The 20507-nt window shown below is 36.5% G+C and overlaps 2 protein-coding genes across 2 annotated transcripts; both read left to right on the plus strand.

Moving 5' to 3' along the window:
• The first annotated feature begins 1213 nt into the window (after window positions 1-1213).
• Window positions 1214-7412, plus strand: LOC104597951 (ATP synthase subunit gamma, mitochondrial). Its single transcript, XM_010259756.3, has 9 exons — window positions 1214-1746; window positions 3252-3295; window positions 3406-3558; window positions 5277-5390; window positions 5495-5622; window positions 6053-6175; window positions 6264-6383; window positions 6747-6868; window positions 7083-7412. Exons 1-9 carry the CDS (start codon window positions 1652-1654, stop codon window positions 7150-7152), a joined length of 969 nt encoding a protein of 322 aa, XP_010258058.1. The 5' UTR covers window positions 1214-1651; the 3' UTR covers window positions 7153-7412.
• A 5469-nt stretch (window positions 7413-12881) lies between these two features.
• On the plus strand, window positions 12882-19278 carry LOC104598170 (phosphoserine phosphatase, chloroplastic-like). Its single transcript, XM_088903110.1, has 7 exons — window positions 12882-14663; window positions 14921-15053; window positions 15221-15329; window positions 16147-16234; window positions 17175-17323; window positions 17405-17458; window positions 18555-19278. The coding sequence occupies exons 1-7, from the start codon at window positions 14438-14440 to the stop codon at window positions 18669-18671; spliced, it is 876 nt and encodes a 291-aa protein (XP_088759236.1). The 5' UTR covers window positions 12882-14437; the 3' UTR covers window positions 18672-19278.
• The last annotated feature ends 1229 nt before the right edge of the window (window positions 19279-20507 follow it).

Consider the following 20507-nt stretch of genomic DNA (forward strand, 5'->3'; position numbering starts at 1 on the left):
CCGGACTCCCGTTATGTTGATTGAGGCATGGTTGTTGAGGAGTCCAGATCTCCTCTCCATAAGAACTCTGCCCATGTTTATCTCAATAGAGAACATCTCATCCTCTGCATAGAATTATGCAGGGGGAGATGTTCGCAATTCACGGTGGTAGTGTATTGTGGGTAGGCGTGGGCAGGAGATCTGGAGTTGTTGTTGAGCACCTGTGTTCCAAACACGCTATTTGGAGTAGTTTTAATTTACAGCCATGTTTTTTGTCTCCCGAATCCAATATTGGTTTTCTGAATTTTCACTAAGGCTCAGTTTGGAAGGAGTACAAATACAAATATGTTAAGTTGAAAACATTGTATTTTGTATTATTTTATATGTATTTGCACTGTACATATTTGCATTTGTACTTGTAGAGTGCAAAATCTTGTATTTTGTGTTATTTTGTCTTTATTTGTATTTGTACTTCCATGTGGGGCCAGATCAATACATGAGAGGTTGTTCCCCAAAGGTCTTCCCAAATGGGCGCTTAAGAAAAATGGTAGCGCCCTAATCACTTCCCCTTAAAAATGCATTCGTTTTTCAATAAGTTATTTACCCATGTTCATTTATTTTCCAGGTAAATAAGATAATGGCCATTTTAGCCATAAATATATTATTATCAAAAGGGTCATTTTTGTTCCATCGGTGTTGGCAACTTTTTCCTAGATGGGAAAGTTAATTAACCCACCTAGGAGATGGGAAAATTAACTTTCTTTGGTCCCCACATAAATCTGAAACAAAGAACATGGGTTTTCTTTGTCAATAAGATCTCTTAGGCTATGTTTGGTTTGAAAGAAAAAGTACGAAAACCTTTACAAACCTTGTATAGTTTCCCTGTCTTTCCCTACTTTTTCCTTCAAACCAAACACATAAATGCGTTTCGGTAATTTCTCAAAAAGTCAAAATGTAAAATTTACAATACAATAAATACCGAAAAAAGGTAGAATATAAAAAGCTCCCCTATGTTCACTTTTCCTGCCATATAATTTTGAAAAAACATACCATAAGCTCCCATTTTGTTATTTTCCTTCACGAAACATTGGCCTAATGAATTTTTTCGAAAATATCCATTTTACCCTTATAGTTATCAATTCAGATAGATATTTACTAAAATACCTCAAAAGAATTTTCAACTTTTAATTAAAAAATTCCCCCAAGTCAAATTGAAAAGAGTAGCAAAATAATTTTTCTCTGCAAAAACACCAAGTCTAGTGAAGTTTAGAAGGTCAAATATGGTATTTTGAATTATATTGAAAGAGAAATTTCGTAATTTTTGAAGTTTCCGTCACTCGAACAAAAATGAAAGGGAAGTAATTGCAGATTTTTTTGAAATTAGAGGGATGGTTTTCATTAAAGTGAAACCTCAGGGGAGGTTATTTTTATTATTATTAGGGGAGGTTTTAAAATTTTACCCAAAAAAGTGAAAAACCTACAAAAGTTGGGGAGTTCGAAACAATAATGAGTAAGAAGCTTCGAACAGGAAGAAAATTTAAACCGGGGCAATCGAAGCCAAAGCCGTGAGGTTCTCTGCGTCCGCCAGAAAAAAGAAAGAAGGTTAGGAGAGTTTTCAGAATCAGAAAAGAGCTTGGAACGAAAAGCTAAAACACGCCGTTCAAGTTCAACCATGGCGATGGCTGCGCTGAGACGAGAAGGGAGGCGCTTCGTCCCCATGATCTCTCCTAATTCCATGAATGCCGCTCGATCTTCTATCCTTTCCGAGTAAGATATATCTCTAGTCTCTCCTGATTTAAACGATTCGATTTCACTGATGGCAATTACATCCTCTCGGATCTCTGCGTTCCTCTACAAATTTAATTTATCCATTTCGTGCAAATTTGTAGCTGGTGAAGCTCAAATGGTTTATATTGTATGTGAATGTTAAAAGTATTATCATCAATCTCTGCACCCGGTTTGTGATGGACACCTTTTACCGTTATTATTGACCTTCATTGTGTTTCTTTAATCATTTCTCCCCTCTCATTGTGGGCTGTTACTACGGTTACATCAAGGGAGAAAATTAAATAGAAGTATAAATAACATTCGTTCGTACGGATATTTATTTTATAAAGAAACTATATGATTATAGTTAGAGGTTAGATCGGTGACGACTGACGAGAAGGATAGATTTTTATTCCATTCTATCGTGGCAGTAATGGATATGTATGGCGTCGCTGTTTAGATTATTATTAAGTAGCAGTTAGAAGGTTCAAATATATCATTGTAGGTTATTATAGTCATTGACTTTCCTACGGAAACTATAATTGGAGAAAGTTAATTTGATGTTAAATGTCAGTTCTCTCACTTCTGAGCATGGTAGAGGTGGGATTTCTTTTTAAACCTTTCTCTTAAAAGGAATACTGGGAAAAATTAACATGATGTTCTTCCTAAAATCATGTAATGTCTCCATTTTTCTCAATTATCTGATTTATTACAATATAGAGAACAAGAATTGTGAATTCATATATTGTATCCTTCTATGGAACTCAACATCTTATGGAGTCTATCTGAGATTTCCAGGTTGACTGATCCATGGATTAGGATCAACTTCCCAAGGAATAGTGCTCATTGGAGCTCGGGGTCTGGGAATAATCTGATTATGCACACATAGGTAGCTAGTTTATTATGCAAAAACTATTGCAGAATGTCTTATGGTTGGTCGTATTTAAAATGTATCTTGTGGTAAGTCACAAATCCGGCAATTGCATTTGTTGCCTTATACTAGACTTTATCTACTTAGATTTGACCTAATGATATTTCTTTAAAAACTCGTAACATGTGGATATGATAAACATATTATGTCTGCAAGTGTCCATCATATCAACCTCCAAAACTAATGGTGTGCTGAAAACACCGATAAACGGTAATTGAAAATATAATAAAAACAAGATGCCAAAGAGAACCTTTGAAGGTGAAAGTGTTAACTCCTTATTGGATGTGTCTTTCATGAGACCACTATGCTTGGAAATATTTATTCAGGTTCTTTGCTGACTGAGCTTGGAGCATCACTAAGATTTTAGATTTTAGAAGATGTGTTGTGTCAGGTGCCAATAGTTGGCACAGTTAGACCCCTTAGTTTCGAATTTTCCTACTAATGCTGATATTAAGAGAATGTTGAGGATAGATACAATAATTATTTCTTATTATATCTATTGGTGTCTATTTGCAAATTCTTTGGTGCCTCTATTTGCTATTTCAGTCAACTTACTGAAGCTTGGGATGTGCAGTGATCTGGCCCCTCATGGCGCACGCTCTATTTCAACCCAAGTAGGTATGAATCACCATCCTACTTCAAATTTCTCTGCCAGGTTGTTGTGTTTTTTCAGTACTATAATGTGCTTACTAAATGAGTTGTTACATGTCTTTATCTTTCTTATGCAGTCAGAAATCGAATGAAGAGTGTCAAAAATATTCAGAAAATCACAAAGGCAATGAAAATGGTGGCAGCTTCCAAGCTACGAGCAATTCAAGTTAGAGCAGAAAATTCACGTGGCCTATGGCAACCATTCACTGCACTTCTTGGTGATACTCCTAGTAAGTTTATCTGTGAACCTCCAGCATTCATTTGCTATGCTCAAGTTCACCTATTGTTGCCTGCTTCTTTATATAATGTGGTATTACTTTATTAATGTTTAGAGCCTCAGACTACATAATTTGTAGTTCTGTGGACTTTTATTATCTAAAGTGTAATTTCTCTTTCTGTGTACTTCTTTTATGTGTTCTATTCTTTGGCCCTAGGTTTCTAGTGGTTGAAGTTGTTCATATGCTGCACCACCAGAATCATTTCCTCTATAGATCTTGCAAATAGACCCAAAACATTATTAGTATTTATGCAAATTGGGTTAGGAATATGTGGTTGACTTGGTGACTGAAAAATAGAGAACAGACCTCTTTTTTCATAATTTAGTAATTTTATTATTACTTATAAAGAAAGAACTTTGGTTTGCATCATTCTCTTGATTATCCTGTTAGTTGAAAAATGTTAAGATTTTTGAGGCTGAATATTCTTTAGAATAGCATTAATTGAATTTTGGATGACATATACCCATTACTCAAACAGAATACCTTTGAAGTCTGAAGACAAGGAGTTGTGCATTTTGATACCACTTGGAAAATTAAAATGATATAATTTCATTGGGTAGTACCATAGTAGTTGAAGGGTTTCTAAAAGTGTGGTAATTATCAATTCATGATTGATTGGAGATTGAACTATGGCCTTTTTCCAATGCTTTTGGTAATCACATTTTGTGGTGTTCCCCTAGAGAAGGAACTTTGGCAATTTCTTGGCGAACCTTGCAAATTGAGGGCTTATTCAAGCTTTCAAAGAGAGAAGCAGGGATTAGATCACTTCTGTTTGGGCACTTTATAAAAGTATGACTGAAAAGGCTGAAGTAAATAGTTCTCTATCAGGGGCCTACAAGTTTTTTGCAGCCTTCAATTTGGAGATGTTTGTTTCAGAAAGCAAATCTTCCAATGTATAGGCATTGTGGAAACAGAAAGTTTCGCAGAAATTGACTAATATTATAAAAGTATTAAAGTAACCCTTAATTTGGCTTCCTTTATGAGCAACTTGTTCTCTTTTATCCTGAGGTATGCTAATGCTAATCTAAATAATGGCAGGATGTTATTGGTATCTACATAATACATACATATTGGGTCAAGTAGGGAATTTCCCTACACAACCTATTATATTCATCCCATAACCCATATGGTTACATGGTGTGACTAATTTGAACCATCCACTTAATGGTTGCCCTCTGGATTTGCCACATATTTAAACCTCCAGTCCACATAGGCCCTGCACCCCACCTTACGTCAAGTTTTCTCAATTAATATTTGCCATTAAAAGCTTTAGTTTAAACTTGTCCATAAAAGGTTGGCTTTTTTGAAAATATAGCAAGTCTTTTGGGCCCTTTTCTAGGAATATAGAGTGGGAAGAGCAATACACCAGTACCAGGAGTCCTCTTGGACTAACTCATTTGCCACATGGAAGATTCCTAGGTCATTCAGTCCTACATTTAACCTGTTTTTCCCTCTCCTCATTTGTGTTATTTTTCCTACAATCATTACCAATTCCTATCCCCTCTACCAAAAAACAAAGAAGAGAAAATAATTCTTGTTGATTTAATAGTGTTAATGCAGGCTTTGTTGTTATATTATGGATCACCTTCATTTTTTTCCCTTTCACAAATCATACTTTCGGTAAGATACTATTTCTGAACTGTATTTTATTTGGTTAATTGTAATGTTAGGTGTTGATGTCAAGAAGAATGTTATTGTTACCATTTCCTCTGACAAGGGTCTTTGTGGTGGAATAAACTCTACATCAGTCAAGATCAGCAAGGCTCTTTACAAGTTGAATTCTGGTACTGCAAGGAAACATCTGTACTATTGCCATTTGTTTATTTATTATAATGCCTGCTAGGATAATGAATTTATTGCAAACTTAAATTCGATTTTCTGACATCAGGTCCTGACAAGGAAACAAAGTATGTCATTTTGGGCGAAAAAGCAAAGGCTCAACTTGTACGTGACTCAAAGAAGGACATTGATATATCTATAACTGAGCTGCAAAAGAATCCTTTGAACTATACCCAGGTTATTTTCTTCCCATGTCAATTATTTTGTCATAGGAAGCATAATTTATTTTGATATGTTATAATTCAGGGAATTATAATTTTTCTTATCATTTTTTAAACTCTGGCACAGAGACGTGCATGCACGCGTGTCTGTGTGTGTGTGTGTGTGAGAGAGAGAGAGAGAGAGAGAGAGAAAGAGAGAGAGAGAGAGGTTCTTGGCAATAGGGTTATTGGTGATTACTTCCTTCCATTCAAATTCAATTGGAAATCCCTGCTCCTTCCAAAATAAATAAATTTGTTGCAATATTCCTCACAAGGAGGTCACTGATGGCTCTGCTTATCCAATAAGATGTGGGCTATGAGATGCTAATGCTTACTTGCAGTATATCTTTGATAAGATTGTCCTATCTTTCTATCTCATGAATAATTCATATTGTCCTCCTTTTCAGGTTGCAGTTCTTGCAGATGATATATTAAAGAATGTTGAATATGATGCTTTGAGGATTGTCTTCAACAAGTTCCATTCAGTTGTCTCTTTTGTGCCAACAGTGGCAACTGTACTATCTCCTGAGGTGACTAGATTGATTTGATACTTATAGTGTACCCTGGCTGGTTTTAGAAGCATTCTTCGAAATTTTTTTAAAGTTTCTCTGTGATTAGGTTGTGGAGAGAGAAGCTGAATCTGGAGGCAAACTTGGTGACCTTGATTCCTATGAAATTGAAGGCGGTGAGACAAAAGGGGAAATTCTTCAAAATCTTGCTGAATTCCAATTTTCATGCGTAAGTATTTATTCTTTTAGAGAGAAGAATACATTTTTCTCTTTCATTTCTTCCTTTCTCCGGGAAGGGGGCAGAATAAAATTGAACCTGTCTTATAGCCACTGGTAAAAAAAAAAAAGAATTTAGGTGTGACCCTGTTTAGAAGCTAAAAAGAGGTAGCAGTCCAATTTCCATTTCTGACTTAATTCTTCTTTATATTACTGTGCATATTAAAACCTGGAGGTGCTAATTTTTTTCCATAGAGGTGTTTTAGACATTTTTCTCAACAAATCTTAGGACAATCTTATTCTGTGCCAAACACCAGAACTACCATGGTTATTGCATAATTTATCTGATGCTTTTCTGAGATCTGCGCTTCTACAGGTTTTGTTCAATGCGGTATTGGAGAATGCATGCAGTGAGCAAGGAGCAAGGATGTCTGCCATGGACAGTTCTAGCAGAAATGCTGGGGAAATGCTTGACCGCCTCACTCTTACTTATAACAGGTCTGTGTGTGTGTGTGTGTTACCATACTGAAAGAAAAAGAATAGTGCAAAACTAAACTGTCCTATTCTTAGTTGGGACCATGGTGCATCATTCACTTCCTTAAATTGAGGCCTGAAATCCTGTATTCCATGTTCTTTTACTTTTCTTTCTCCTGTCTTTATATATTTGTGCAGTGACTGATCATTTTTTCCTTTTTGTGGTCTTGTTTAATAGAACACGCCAAGCATCCATTACCACAGAACTGATTGAGATTATATCTGGAGCTTCAGCACTTGAAGGCTAATCTTGCCAAGTCCAAGTCTACTTGACAACTGTGAAAATAAAACCGTAGTAGGAGATTACAATTGGTGGTACCCTTTACTGACTAAAGATTTTTGTTGAGATACTGCAATAATGTTCCCAAAATAAAATTAATTTTAGGTTTCTTGGTGACCATCTTTTTTGTCTCATCTTTGTGGAGCTCATAATCTGTAATCTTATTTGATTACTGGTCTAAGGATCCTTACGTTTCGTAGTTTAAATATAGGCCTTGTTTTTCATGCACGAGGAAAGATTGTAGATTAGGTGTTCTCTTTGTTGGTTTTGATTCATTGGCTAAATGGATTTATGTGTCCTGTACGGGACTGGCTTGGCTAGTGGGGGCAGAGGACAGCTAGTTGCAGTCTGGGATCCTCATAATCAATGAATGGTGGGTCCTAATCATCTTACTCTGGGACAGAAGACTTGATCTGGGGAGTTCACATCTGCGCCCCGCTAGAGGGCGCCCCACAACGTCCCACAGCACACCCCCGCCGTGCATTGGGAACATCTCTCGATAATAGTACCAGTCCCGACATCATCGGGAATGTTTCCAATACACGGCAGGGGATGTGCTGTGGGACACTGTAGGGCGCCCCCTTGTGGGGCGCAGTTCTGAAATCTGATATAAGGCTCTATACAATCTGAGTCCTTTGTCTAATAATTTAAAAGAGCTAAAATTGATTGAGGTTATTAATTTATTCTGTTCTCATGGTTGTGTTGTACGAGTTCACATCTGCGCCCGGGGCGCCCCACAATGTCCCACAGCACATTCCTGTGTATTGGAAACATCTTCATCATCGGTTTTGGTACTATCTTTGGGAGATATTCTCAATATACGGCGGAAATATGCTGTGGAATGTTGTGGGGCGCAGATTTGAACTCGTGTTGTACTGCTGAGCGGCACAGAGAAGTTCCGTTACATGGATACTGAATCTTGAACTTCAACGTCCACCTTTATCGAGAAAAACAATGCTATTATGGCCTATGGGTGTTCTAGTGTTTCAATTGAAAGGTTATAATTCGTGGGTCCGGTTTATGACCAAGATTCATTCAAACTTTCATGGTTTTGGCATCATAAAGAGTATCGGAAATCAATTTTAAGAGATGTATGGGTAAGAAATCCTACAAATGCATCAATAATATTAAACTAAGGCTGCAATTTGGGTCGGGCTAGCTCGAATCCAACCCGAAAAAGTTGGATTGGGTTGGGTCAGGTTGATGCCCGGGTTAAGGTTAGGGTTGAAATTTAAGAACTGGCTTTATTTTGGGTTGGGTTAGGGTTGACCCCTTAGACAACCCGCCCCAACCCAACCTGACTTTTTCGGGTTGGGTTGTTTAGATGCATGATAGTTGTATAGCCACTACCACATACTATCATTTATTTCATTTAAGATAATCACTTCACTTAATCCTAATTGGAAATATTAAAAGCTTGATAACATATTTTATGTTTCTTGAATATTTTATTCTTTATTTCCTCTCTGTTGTTTGCCACCCATAGCTTTATTCCCATAAAAGATCTATTATAAGTCATCATAATAAACTATATTCATTTCAAACATTTTTTTTTGAATTTTGTATTTAAAGGATCAATAAAAACATCAACAAACAAATACTAATAAAACATACGATTAATATATGTAATGAAAGTTGAGTTAAGGTCTAAGATTAAGAAGTTCTACAAGATTTTTAGGGATGGGAAGAAGGTAGGGTTGGGCCCAACCCGAGCCCAACCCAACCCGAAGTTGACTTTGGGTTGGGTTAGGGTTGAAGGAATTTAATTAGGGTTGGGGGTTTAAAACTTAGGGTTGGGCTAGGGTTGGCCTCAACCTGACCTAACCCGGCATGACTTACAACCCTATATTAAACCAAAGACTCAAATTAGTGAGATAGATCTGCTCTCACATTACGTATGATGGTCAAGATTGATCTTTCAAATTATTGATATTTTTTTGAAGGTATACTTGTTTCAACTTTAAACAGTCTCGAAGAGCAGTTTTATGCCTATTTGTATCGATCAACCCAAATTGTTTCATACAAGAACAGCAACAGTTCCAAAGACAACCTAAATAAGTTATGAACTCAGAAAGCGCATATTGTAGTAGTATGTGAAATGTGAGTTATCACGGTATATTGTTGGGATTTGGGAAATAAAAGAAAAAATTAAGATTTTCATTGTAAATCAATATAAAATTTAGGGTAAATTAGAAAGACCCCCCTGTACTATGGGGTCTGTGACAAAGATCTCCCTGTACTTTGTTTTGCGACAAAGACCCCCCTATACTATGGCTGTGAAACAAAGACACCCTTTTATTAGCTTTCTGTTGAAATCCGCCATTACAATATTTTTTAATTCCCATACTACCCTTATAATAAGGACAATTGTTCAGCATCGCCTAATCTAGCTGCGACGCTATCTTCCTCTCCAAAGAAGCTCGACAATCGTCTGAGGCATTTAATATGTTCATCATCCTTAATAACCTAAACAGAAACCCCGTCATAGTAGATGAAGATGATCCCAAGCATGACCTCGAGCTCCTTTCCTGGGGTAGATTCATAATTATCAGAAATAATGGATGCCAAGGATGGTTTCCTGTTGGAACGTGACAGACCTAGAATTGATTTCTTTGCGTAGGATAGCAGAGAGCTCTCAATGATTTTCGAGTTTATATCTCAAGCTTTCATTGCGGAAATCACTTGTATGTATACCAACGAGCTCAAAATGCATGGATCTTTGAACCAAGGTTCGGCATTGCTAGCAACAGTGTTCTTGCTCTTATTCCTTATTACAAGGGTAGTATGGAGATTAAAAAATATTGCAATGGTGGATTTCAACAGAAATCTAACAGAAGGAGGTCTTTGTCTGACGGTCATAGTACAGGGGGGTCTTTGTCACAAACCTCATAGTATAAGGGGGTCTTTATAATTTACCCTAAATTTTATTAATAATTAAAAGAATTAATTTTAAAATTCATAAAATTAGGTTGAAAAACATAAGACCTAATAGTTTTTCTTTTTTTTTCCTGCTCCATGGGCTACACAACCCGTAGGGGGAGCCCATCCCCCAAACACATAACCCCCAACCCTAGTGCAGGTAGGATTTGACCCCAAGACTTCGTTACGACCAGCTAGAAACCTTACAAACCGACTAGATGGCAACTTGCTTGGTGGGTGTTGGTATCGTGGTGAGATGTGATACGATTGAGGATGAAATAGATAAATTACATACTATATATGCGTCGTGTGTCCGTTTTGTCCTAAAGCATTTTGGTATGTGTTGTAGGAAAATTTCTACTTGAATCACATTATAACCTAGGGATGTAAATCCGATCCATTTGGGTATATTCGAATTCAATCCGACATTGTTCATGTTGGATCCAATTCGATTCGAAGATCTAATTGAATTTGATAGGACTCGATTTAAATTCGAATCCTATCGGATCTTCGGATCTGATTTGATCTGACTTGTTTTCTTTAAAAAATAATATATTATTAAAAGAAAAAATAAAATATATCAATTTAAATAAAAAAAATACAAATATTTTTTAATTATTTTTATCATATATATACATGTTTTTATATATACAAATTTATAAAAATACAATATAAACAATATATTTATAAATAAACAAATAACATATATATGTATTTATATTTATAAATATATAACACATCGGATTGAATCTTCTCGTATCGAATAGGGGTGATCCGAATTCGATCAAATAGGACCGGATCAGGATCCGATCCATTTGCACCCCTCACTGCCATATAATAAGCCAGGTAAAAACCACATAATTTGAAATGCAACAGCTCCAATAACTAATAGCTGTTGGAGGAAACATCCATTTGATATTTAAGCTGTTGCGTTGTGACTTGTGAGGCACGGCCAATGTAACTTCAAACAGTCTAAATGTCTAACCAAACACGTTTTATTCGTGTGAGGACTACGACTAGAAAGCAAAAAATACTTTCTACGACGAGACCAAGAGTACTGGCACCCGTAACTTCACTAGCGACAAGATTGATTTCCCTAAGACGCTTGAGCCGAACGTGTTTCCGACTTTAACCAGCTCTACTCAAGGACTAGACTGACTCGCCTACTCCCTACGCCCTACAACTCGAAGGACGGAACAAAGAGTTCTCTCTGCGGCTTAAGGCTCAGTCCTCTTTTCATAAGTTCAGTAGCCAAAGCTACAAGAAAGGGAATTTTTCAAAGCGTGCCCCTGAGTACCGACACTCGCTTCCCCTTTTTTACGGTCATTCTCCTTGTCTCTCAAGCATCTTGCTTGTATATTTTGTCTCCTCATGAATGAATATTCTTGTTGTTAGCTCTCCTCTAGTAACTACATCTGTATTTTAACAACAAAGAACTTCGAATGCACAAAACAAATGATCTTTTATAAAGAATAATGGATAATCAATATACGGTTGGGCAATGCACAAACATGATATACAGGGGACAAGGTATGAACACAATAAACAAAAAAAGACAAATGCACAGGAAATACAGCACAATGCACGAAATCACAAGGGATAGGTGATTGATATGGAGATGTATAATCATACAAGGAATTGAAAATGAGACCTTCCGTCCAGTGGTTAGGACATCGTCTTTTCATGTCGAAGACACGGGTTCGATTCCCGTAAGGGATAGAGGTACTCATTCCCGGCCGGCGGTATCATTGCTGAGTGATCTCTCGCTATCTGGCTGGAAAGGGCGGTCCGGAGGCTTCCTCTCTCCCAGCAAGCAAGACGAGATCACGCCTCCATAGTCCATACCAAACATCCCCTCACCTCAGTTCTGCCATATTATTTTTAACCTCGAACATTTCTAGCAGGGATGGGTACATCAACGGCCTACCCTGAAACCGGATGGATTGTGATTGGGTTCTGTTCTCGAGTATATCTAGTATTATGATAAAATTAGCTCTTTTTTTTTTGTTCTTGATCTCATGTTTTAACTTTCCAGTTTCCACTCTATGGACGAGTGTAGTTGAAGGCTCCAATTATCAAGCCATCCAATCAACGATTTGGTGCTTCATTCTTGGGCAAATACAGATAACCGAGGTTTTAAAAACCGGATCAGACATGGAACGGTTTTCGGGTTGAATGGTCTGACTGTTTGGTTTGAACGGACGGGGCATTCTGATTTAAAAGAAAGAAATAAATAAAGGACAAAAACATTGTTCAGGTCACCAGGTTGACGGTTCAACTGCTTGGGTCAACGGGTCACTGATCAAATTCATGGTTTTTGGCCCAAAAGCAATTTTAGGGTGAAATAGAAGAAGTTACCTGACCGATTCCCGGGTCAACTGGTCTAACTGTGATCCGGTCTGATTTTCAAAACCATGCAGATACCATATAACAGTTTTTCTTAATTTTTACTTATAATCATTTATGTGATTTAACGAAAAATGTTGTTGAAATAAGTTCAAAACTTCAAATAACGAATCAATTTAACAAAATTTTATTCCAACGAATCTTGTTATTTTCCTGGTCTAGTCCAGACGGTTTTTCAAATAGACCTGAAAATAAAACTGCTTTGGCCACCGGTTTCAGTGTCAGTCACACAGTTGTTTGACCATTTGGTTCGAATGGAAAAAATAAAAAAAATGGCCTAACCATTAACAGTTGTTATCAAGGTATATCAACAAGTGATGTGTTTATTTCTGATTTCCGTGTAGCAGCAACTGTTATACTTGCTTGTTTTGGGTGAGGGATTGAACCAATCAAGAGTAATATTGTTTGTAGCAGATGTTGGACCAGCTTCCTCCAAGACGCAATCCTTAGAATTCGGATTTCGTCCATGAATTGATGAATGTATATACAACAACGGTGCTGCCGACTGTAGATTCAGATTCCATGCTTTTTATAAGAATCTTTTTTGATACAAACCTTCCGCTGTCACTGGAAGGTTGTATCTGTCCTTGAGCTTTAGTGTCGGAGCACCGATCAAAGAGGGAATTTTGACAATCATGCCAACGAAACAGACAAAGAAACAAGCTTGATCTGGCAACCGAAGGTAGTCTAAATCCAGATGGAGATAGGATTACTCGACAGCCCATTCACATTATCATTTCAGGTTGGCTGATCATTCTTTGAAGGTAGAAACAGGCAAAGAAACTACTCTCACACAATTTGGAAATGGATGTGTTCTATCATACTTCTTGATCTGGCAAGCCTTAATCGACAAGGCAACACAGTACCTTAAGTCCGTCTAGCACAGATTGCACCCTCAGGGTCTTCTGCTGCATCATTGCATTATCATAGCTTACGGATTGTCGGCTCTTTTGATCCTGCAACAGGCCGTGCAGGAAGAACATTCATCATCAAACTCGAACAGGAGGGACCATTGCTGAAGGTGCACCGTGCTGGGCCGCGTCCAGTTATGATGATAAAGTGAAAGCTCTAACGGCAGGTCTTGAAGCAGCTTCAAACAACTTTCTATCATATATTGTGATATATAGTAACTCTCTCAATCTAATCAACCTTTTGAAATATAAGAACAAGCTTATGGAATTGGTGGAACGTATGCACTGGTATCGTCTCACCAAACTTCTTGCTCAGTTTAGCTCCAGCTCCTTTTGAAGGAGAAAAAAAAACGGTATATTTATAATTGATCACCAAACCCTTTTAACTGTCTTTATCGTTTCTGGAGCATGAGAAGACACATCACCAAACTTACTTGGGTCTCGGAAATGCAGTGATAAGTGTGAGGATGCCCTCTAAAATTGTTACCCGTAGGCCGTAACATTCTTGTTCAGTTACAGGTCCAAATCACGAGGCCAATATTTCAATCCAACTATTGCATTTGGAATGTGGGATATACCTGTGATCTATGGGAAATTGGGAACTACTCCATTCCATCACCTTAACCCAACTCAGGTTTTTCTCAACCGGAAAACCAGCTGGGCTCTCTCGGGCTTCGAGGCAGAGATCTGACTGAAGAACGAAGCAGGGATAGGTATTCGCGGGAAATTTTTGAAAAAAAGTACAATTTTTTTTTTTGCGTTTATTTGGAATGTTTTCTTCAAATGCTTTCTTTTTCTTGGATGGTTTTTGGGTTCTCTCTTAAATTTCTCTACAAGTTCTGTATAATGATCAATACATATTGGTTGCTGGCGATTATGTTACCTTTGCCACTGTGTTTGTTTTTACCTCCAAGAACTACATTGATGGATTTATTGGCTCAATTTGATTCATTTATATGTTCGGTGGAATGTTTACGAGGGACATGTTCTTTAATTTATTGAGAAGCAGATAATCTGATGGAAGGGTTGATTAGTGCGCGCCTGACTCCGGTTTGTCCTCGCATTAGTCATCAACAGTATGCTTTTTCTTCTTTGAATACCCTCCGTTTAGCAAAAAGTTTGTATAAGAACCCTCTTCAGATGATAAACCAATCCAAAAGCTTCAACTCAGTTTCTGCTTCAATTCAACAACCGTTGGAGTCCGCCGCTCCTGCTGGCTTCGACAACACTGTGCCATCTAAAGGTTGCATTGGAAAAATTCGGCAAGTCTTTGCTTTATTGTTGATCTATATCAATGTTTGTGAGGATGGCTAGGAGCCCTGAAGGGCCTATGGATTTGTGGATTCGACTTAGCTAATCAATGAAAAATCACTAAAGTGGAGTTTGGCGTTGATGCTGCGGCCTAAGAGGCCCAATAGTTAATTGTTCAAGTGGGTTTTGAATGCCAATCTAAATAATGATCCTTTGAGAGTTAATGTCATGGATTGTGTGTGCTGACAGATGTTCTTGACACCTGGAAGAATGCCAATGCAGTCTGCTTTGACGTGGATAGTACTGTCTGCCTGGATGAGGGCATTGATGAACTTGCAGAATTTTGTGGAGCTGGAAAAGCTGTGGCAGAGTGGACTGCCAGGTTTCACGTCATCCTAGTTTTTTCACACCAAAACTTTTTAGATGGTGTGAAAAAACTAGGATGGTGTGAAAAAAGCTGTGGCAGAGTGGCAGATGAACTGGCAGAATTTAGATGGAAAAGCTGAAGAATTTTGACATTCATTTTCTTTTTGTTTGAGGAGTTTCCAGGGTAATGAATGGTTCTGTTCCTTTTGAGGATGCTCTTGCTGCTAGATTATCTCTGTTAAACCCTTCTTTGTCCCATCTACAGGATTTCCTTGAAAAGAAAACCTCTCAGGTGTGAGCCCCTTCTTTCATTTGTATTGCTTTCAATATCTGGAGTATTTGTTACTTCATTTTTAGAAGGACGAATTCTTCTATGGCAAATGCTGAATTACAATGGCTTGAGGTTGCTGCTATCCTTGCTTGCACATCTACATTGTATTAGCCTTCTTCTTGCCTCTTTAGTGTTCAAAGATCTGGCCCTTCTTTGGCTTTCCCATTTGAAGGATATTAGAGTTCTGATTTCTCAGTTATGACATGTCTAACTTCATGAGGTTCCTTTTAGATCTTATCTATAGAATGAAATGAAAGCTTAAGGAACCACATCATGTCTTGCAACTTTTCTTTTTCCTTGATGGAATATGAGAATTGCTATTTCTCCTTACAAGTTTTTTTTTTTCTAATAGTTTAATATTGTCCATACAATTAGAAGTAGTTAAACAGTACAATCTGTTAATGCTTTACCAAATTATAGAGAATTTAGTCTGATGATCAACCAGTAAGAAATTTCTTGTAGACAATAGACAGCCATCCCTTTCTCCTCCATCTGCCTAACAAATCTTAATTCTTGGTTTGTGGCTTGGTGGAGTTCTAATTTCATGCTTGTTTAAGTACCTTGTTCTAGAAACCATCCATCTTATGTTGTTTGGAATTTGCATTAACATGGTAAGTAAGACATTACAACCATTTTTTTTTCTCTGAGTAGCCTTACTTTTTTTTTTTTTTTGGCAGTCAATGTGTTTACTTTCCTCAATGACCTGTCTATTTTTTCCCTCCCATGTCAAGTACATTCTAGTCAATGTAACTTGGAATTAGTTTATTGTAATTTTTAGGATTTTCCAGGCATAGATGAGTTGATCAAGAAGCTGAAGGCCAATAACACTGATGTATACCTGATCTCTGGAGGGTTTCGCCAACCAAGTATGCTCTTTAACTTTAAAGAGGATCTTTTCTCTACTAGATGACCTTTCTCTAGTGTGACCCTTGACCATAGAAAAGGCCTCTTATTTCTAGGTGATTATTTTAACATTAACTCTAAGGAAACTGCCATGTGATCAATTTAATTATTTAACTTTGAATCTGAAGAAACTGAACCTGGAAGATGTTCTTACCATGTACTGTTATCAAATACTGTGCACAAAGCCTGAAGTTTTGTATTATTAGCTTGTTTAAAAGTTTCAGCCATCTAGTGAACTGTTCTAGGTGGATTTTTTTATGGTCTTGTGCACTGAAATATACATTATTGAAATGCCAAAACATTGCATGGTCTTAATTATTCCATGGACAATTTTGATAGTATTGTAATTATAGCACTATTCCTTTCTGGCTTGCACATGGTCATTCACACACACACACACATATTGAATTAAAAAAAAAAAGGTCATTATCCTCTCAAATTATGATACCCTGTTCCTTCAAATTCCTGGAAACTTTTACTTTTACCGATCATACATGGCCATGTGGGATCTGTATACTGATAATGGATGAGAAAGTCACAAACAATAAATAGAATAATTGCTTATTCAGGAGGAAAAATATTGTTTAAGCATGGAAAGGAAAAAAGTTAGTTGCATTCTCATACTTGAAAAGTCTAAACATATATCAATAAAAAAATCCTTCATAGAATTGTCTAATTACACTTTAAAACCATCAATTGGGTAGCTTGGATCCATGACTTTACAGCTTTTTGCAACTCCTAGGAGCAAATTTCTGGTTTCTAATATTTTCCATTGCTGAGACCTACAAGAGATCTGTACTGTTTTGTTTGATCTGAAGGTGTTGTTGTTCATATTTCAACATGCAGATATTTTGGAAACTGAATTTATTTTGAAATTAATAACTAGAATATTTTTCTTTGAAGCTGTTGCATCACTTCTTGGGATTCCATGTGAAAACATTTTTACCAATCAACTACTATTTAGAAGTTCTGGAGAGTTCCTTGGGTTTGACAGGAATGAGTTTACTTCAAGGAGTGGTGGGAAAGCAACTGCAGTTCAACATATAAGAAAGGTCAGTCTTGGAGATATGCAATTAGATATTGGTTAAGGTGTTTGCAACTTTAAATTCTTTCTGATTATGTTGAATTTTTAGGTCCATGGATACAAGAGCTTAGTCATGATTGGGGATGGAGCAACTGGCCTTGAGGTAAGAAAATATACCCAAACTTCATCATCATCTTCACAACTATTTTGGAACAGTTATGATGCAGGTCTTGGCTTTGATACCAAACTGAGATAGGATGGACCTGCAAAATACGAAAAAAAGAGAAGAAAAACACTTGCTAATGAGCACCTAGGCTTCTCTAGGAGTTAAGACCTAGAGCAGCTATTAGGAATAAACACCTAATAGCTTCTTAAAGAAATCAAAACCATCGAGAAAATTTTGGCATCGAGGCAAAAGAAAATTAAACCAAAGGCAAAATTGTATTCTAATTCTTGTCAATTCTTATCCTCCTATTTCAAAGCAAATATATGGACCCTATACAGAATCATTTCTCTGATTTAACAACTCCTAATTGCTCTCCAACTTATACCTATAGGCTATAGTTGTACTGTCTTCAAAACTTACTAGAACTCCTAAAAAGCTTCTAAAATTGACTTTTAAACCAATTAAAATTTTGATATGAATTTCTAACAAGGAAACAACTCCTACAACAATTACATATCAGAATAAATTCAACATTACACAAACTTGAACAGATTTTGGCAGATGTCTGAAATCAGCCATAACTTGCTCGATTCATGTACAAATTGCATGATCTTGGACAAGTTTGATGGATGGCTGAATAAGCTTTCTAATGACACCAGCATTGAGCCAATTAAGCAAGTTCTGACACCTAAATTCTAGCTGCAAGTAGAGTGACGAACTAAAGATGTTTTCTCTTTGATTTTGACTTGACGCTCAAGTAATTCACTTATAATTATGAATTTAATATCATTGGATGTGTATAATAAACAATCTCCTTTGTTAACTTGCAGATGTAAATGTAGCAGGCTGTGTTGAAAACATATTGTATATGGTCATTGATCTGGATTCTATAGTACTTAGTTTAGATGTTTACAATGCAAAATCACAATGATTAGATATGTAGTTTGTAGATTAATGGAAACATTTTATCAGTTCATTGGCGAAAATTCCTTTGTTTATAGTGTCTTATAATTTTATTTCTTTGTTATTTTATTTTACTTGAGAAACTTTTGGGGCCAATATGATATTCCTCTTTCTACATTGCATTATACAGGCTCGTAGGCCAGGAGGTGCCAACCTGTTTATCTGCTACGCAGGTGTTCAACTTAGAGAAGCTGTTGCTTCAAAAGCTGATTATGTTGATCTAAGTGGCCAAATGCCCTCGATTTAGTATAACTTTGGTGTATGGATAAATCCTACGGCCGATGGCATAGCCTACACCAATGGGTAAATAATCTTGTCTCCTATCTATTGTTATTTTTTGTTACTTTGCAAGTTAAACAAACTAGTGCCATGTCAGCATATTGCTTGTTTGCTGTGGTCAAAGTTTGGCAGGATAGTTGATAGATTGTGGGCAAATAATCCTACCATGTAGGACACTTGTCCCTTGATCAAAGAGGCCAAACAGTTCCAAGTGGTTGCTTTTATTCTCGGATTGGATAAGCTCTCTCCAATAGAAAAGTTTTATAACGTTGTGTGTCAAAGGTTTCGATAACAGGATTGGATGTAAAAACTGCATTTTTAAATGGAGAACTTAATGAAGAAATTTATATGCAACAACCAGAAGGATATTTAATAAAGGGACAAGAAGGAAATCTATATAAATTAAAAAGGTCCTTGTATGGATTAAAACAATCTCCTCGTATGTGGTATTATACTTTTCATAATACAATCATAAAACTTGGTTTTGTTCCAAATACCTTTGATCACTGTGTTTATGTCCTAAATAGAGGGAGTTCCATTGTGTTGTAGTCTTTCTATGTGGATGATATCTTGATTGCTGGAAATGATATGAATTTAATAGAAAAGACAAAGAATTGGTTAAACTCTCAATTTGAAATGAAAGACTTAGTCTTGAAATAAAAATAGAGAGATAGAAAAACAAGAACTTTGACCCTATCACAAAAAAGATACATAGATTCTATGCTTAAGAGATTTAGAATGGAAGAATGCAAATAGATTGACACTCCAATACTAATGGGAACAAAACTAACAAAAGATATGTGCCCAACAAATGAACAAGAAAAAGAAGAAATGGCTAAGAAACCTTATGCTCAAGCTGTAGGCAGCCTTATGTATGGCATGCTCTTTACTTGGCCTGACTTAAGTTTTTGTTGTTTACTTGGTTAGTAGATTCCAAAATAACCCAGGAAAATCTTATTGGAATGCAATAAAAAGAATCTTTAAAAATAGAGAGACTTAGGTGATGCTTCATTTATTCTTGGAATAAAAATAGAGAGATAGAAAAACAAGAACTTTGACCCTATCACAAGAAAGATACATAGATTCAATGCTTAAGAAATTTAGAATGGATGAATGCAAACTGGTTGACACTCCATTAATAATGGGAACAAAACTAGCAAAAGATATGTGCCCAAAAAATGAACAAGAAAAGGAAGAAATGGCTAAGAAACCCTATGCTCAAGCTGTAGGCAGTCTTATGTATGCCATGCTCTGTACTCGGCCTGACTTAAGTTTTGTTGTTAGCTTGGTTAGTAAATTCCAAAGTAACCCAGGAAAATGTCATTGGAATGCAATAAAATGAATCTTTAGATATCTCCAAGGAACTAAAAGTATTAAACTAAACTATTATTGTGATAAGTTAGAACTGATAGGATATATTGATACTGATTTTGCAGGAGATGTTGATGATATATATATATATATATAACTTTGTTTTCAATTTTATTATACTATTTCATTTTATTATTGTATATTGTATACATCAAAATTCATATAAAATAACTTTAAGACTTTTTTATTTTTTGTCTATTTTATTAATTTATTTTAAATCTTTTATTACTTTTTCAAATTTTTAAAAAATATACCTTTCATGGCTTAGCCTGGTCTATAGCTCGGCCTACGACACAGCATAGCACGAGCTCATGTAGGCTCGAAGTGGGCCGTGCCGGGCCGGCCTCCTGAAATATCCCAAGGGAGGGAAACACATCCCAATCACAATATAAAAAATTTTGTATTGTGCAATTTAAAGGGGTTATACTCTTAT

This window comes from Nelumbo nucifera, chromosome 4 (genome assembly GCF_055504915.1).
Source record: "Nelumbo nucifera cultivar China Antique chromosome 4, China Antique-T2T, whole genome shotgun sequence".
Lineage (NCBI taxonomy): Eukaryota > Viridiplantae > Streptophyta > Magnoliopsida > Proteales > Nelumbonaceae > Nelumbo > Nelumbo nucifera.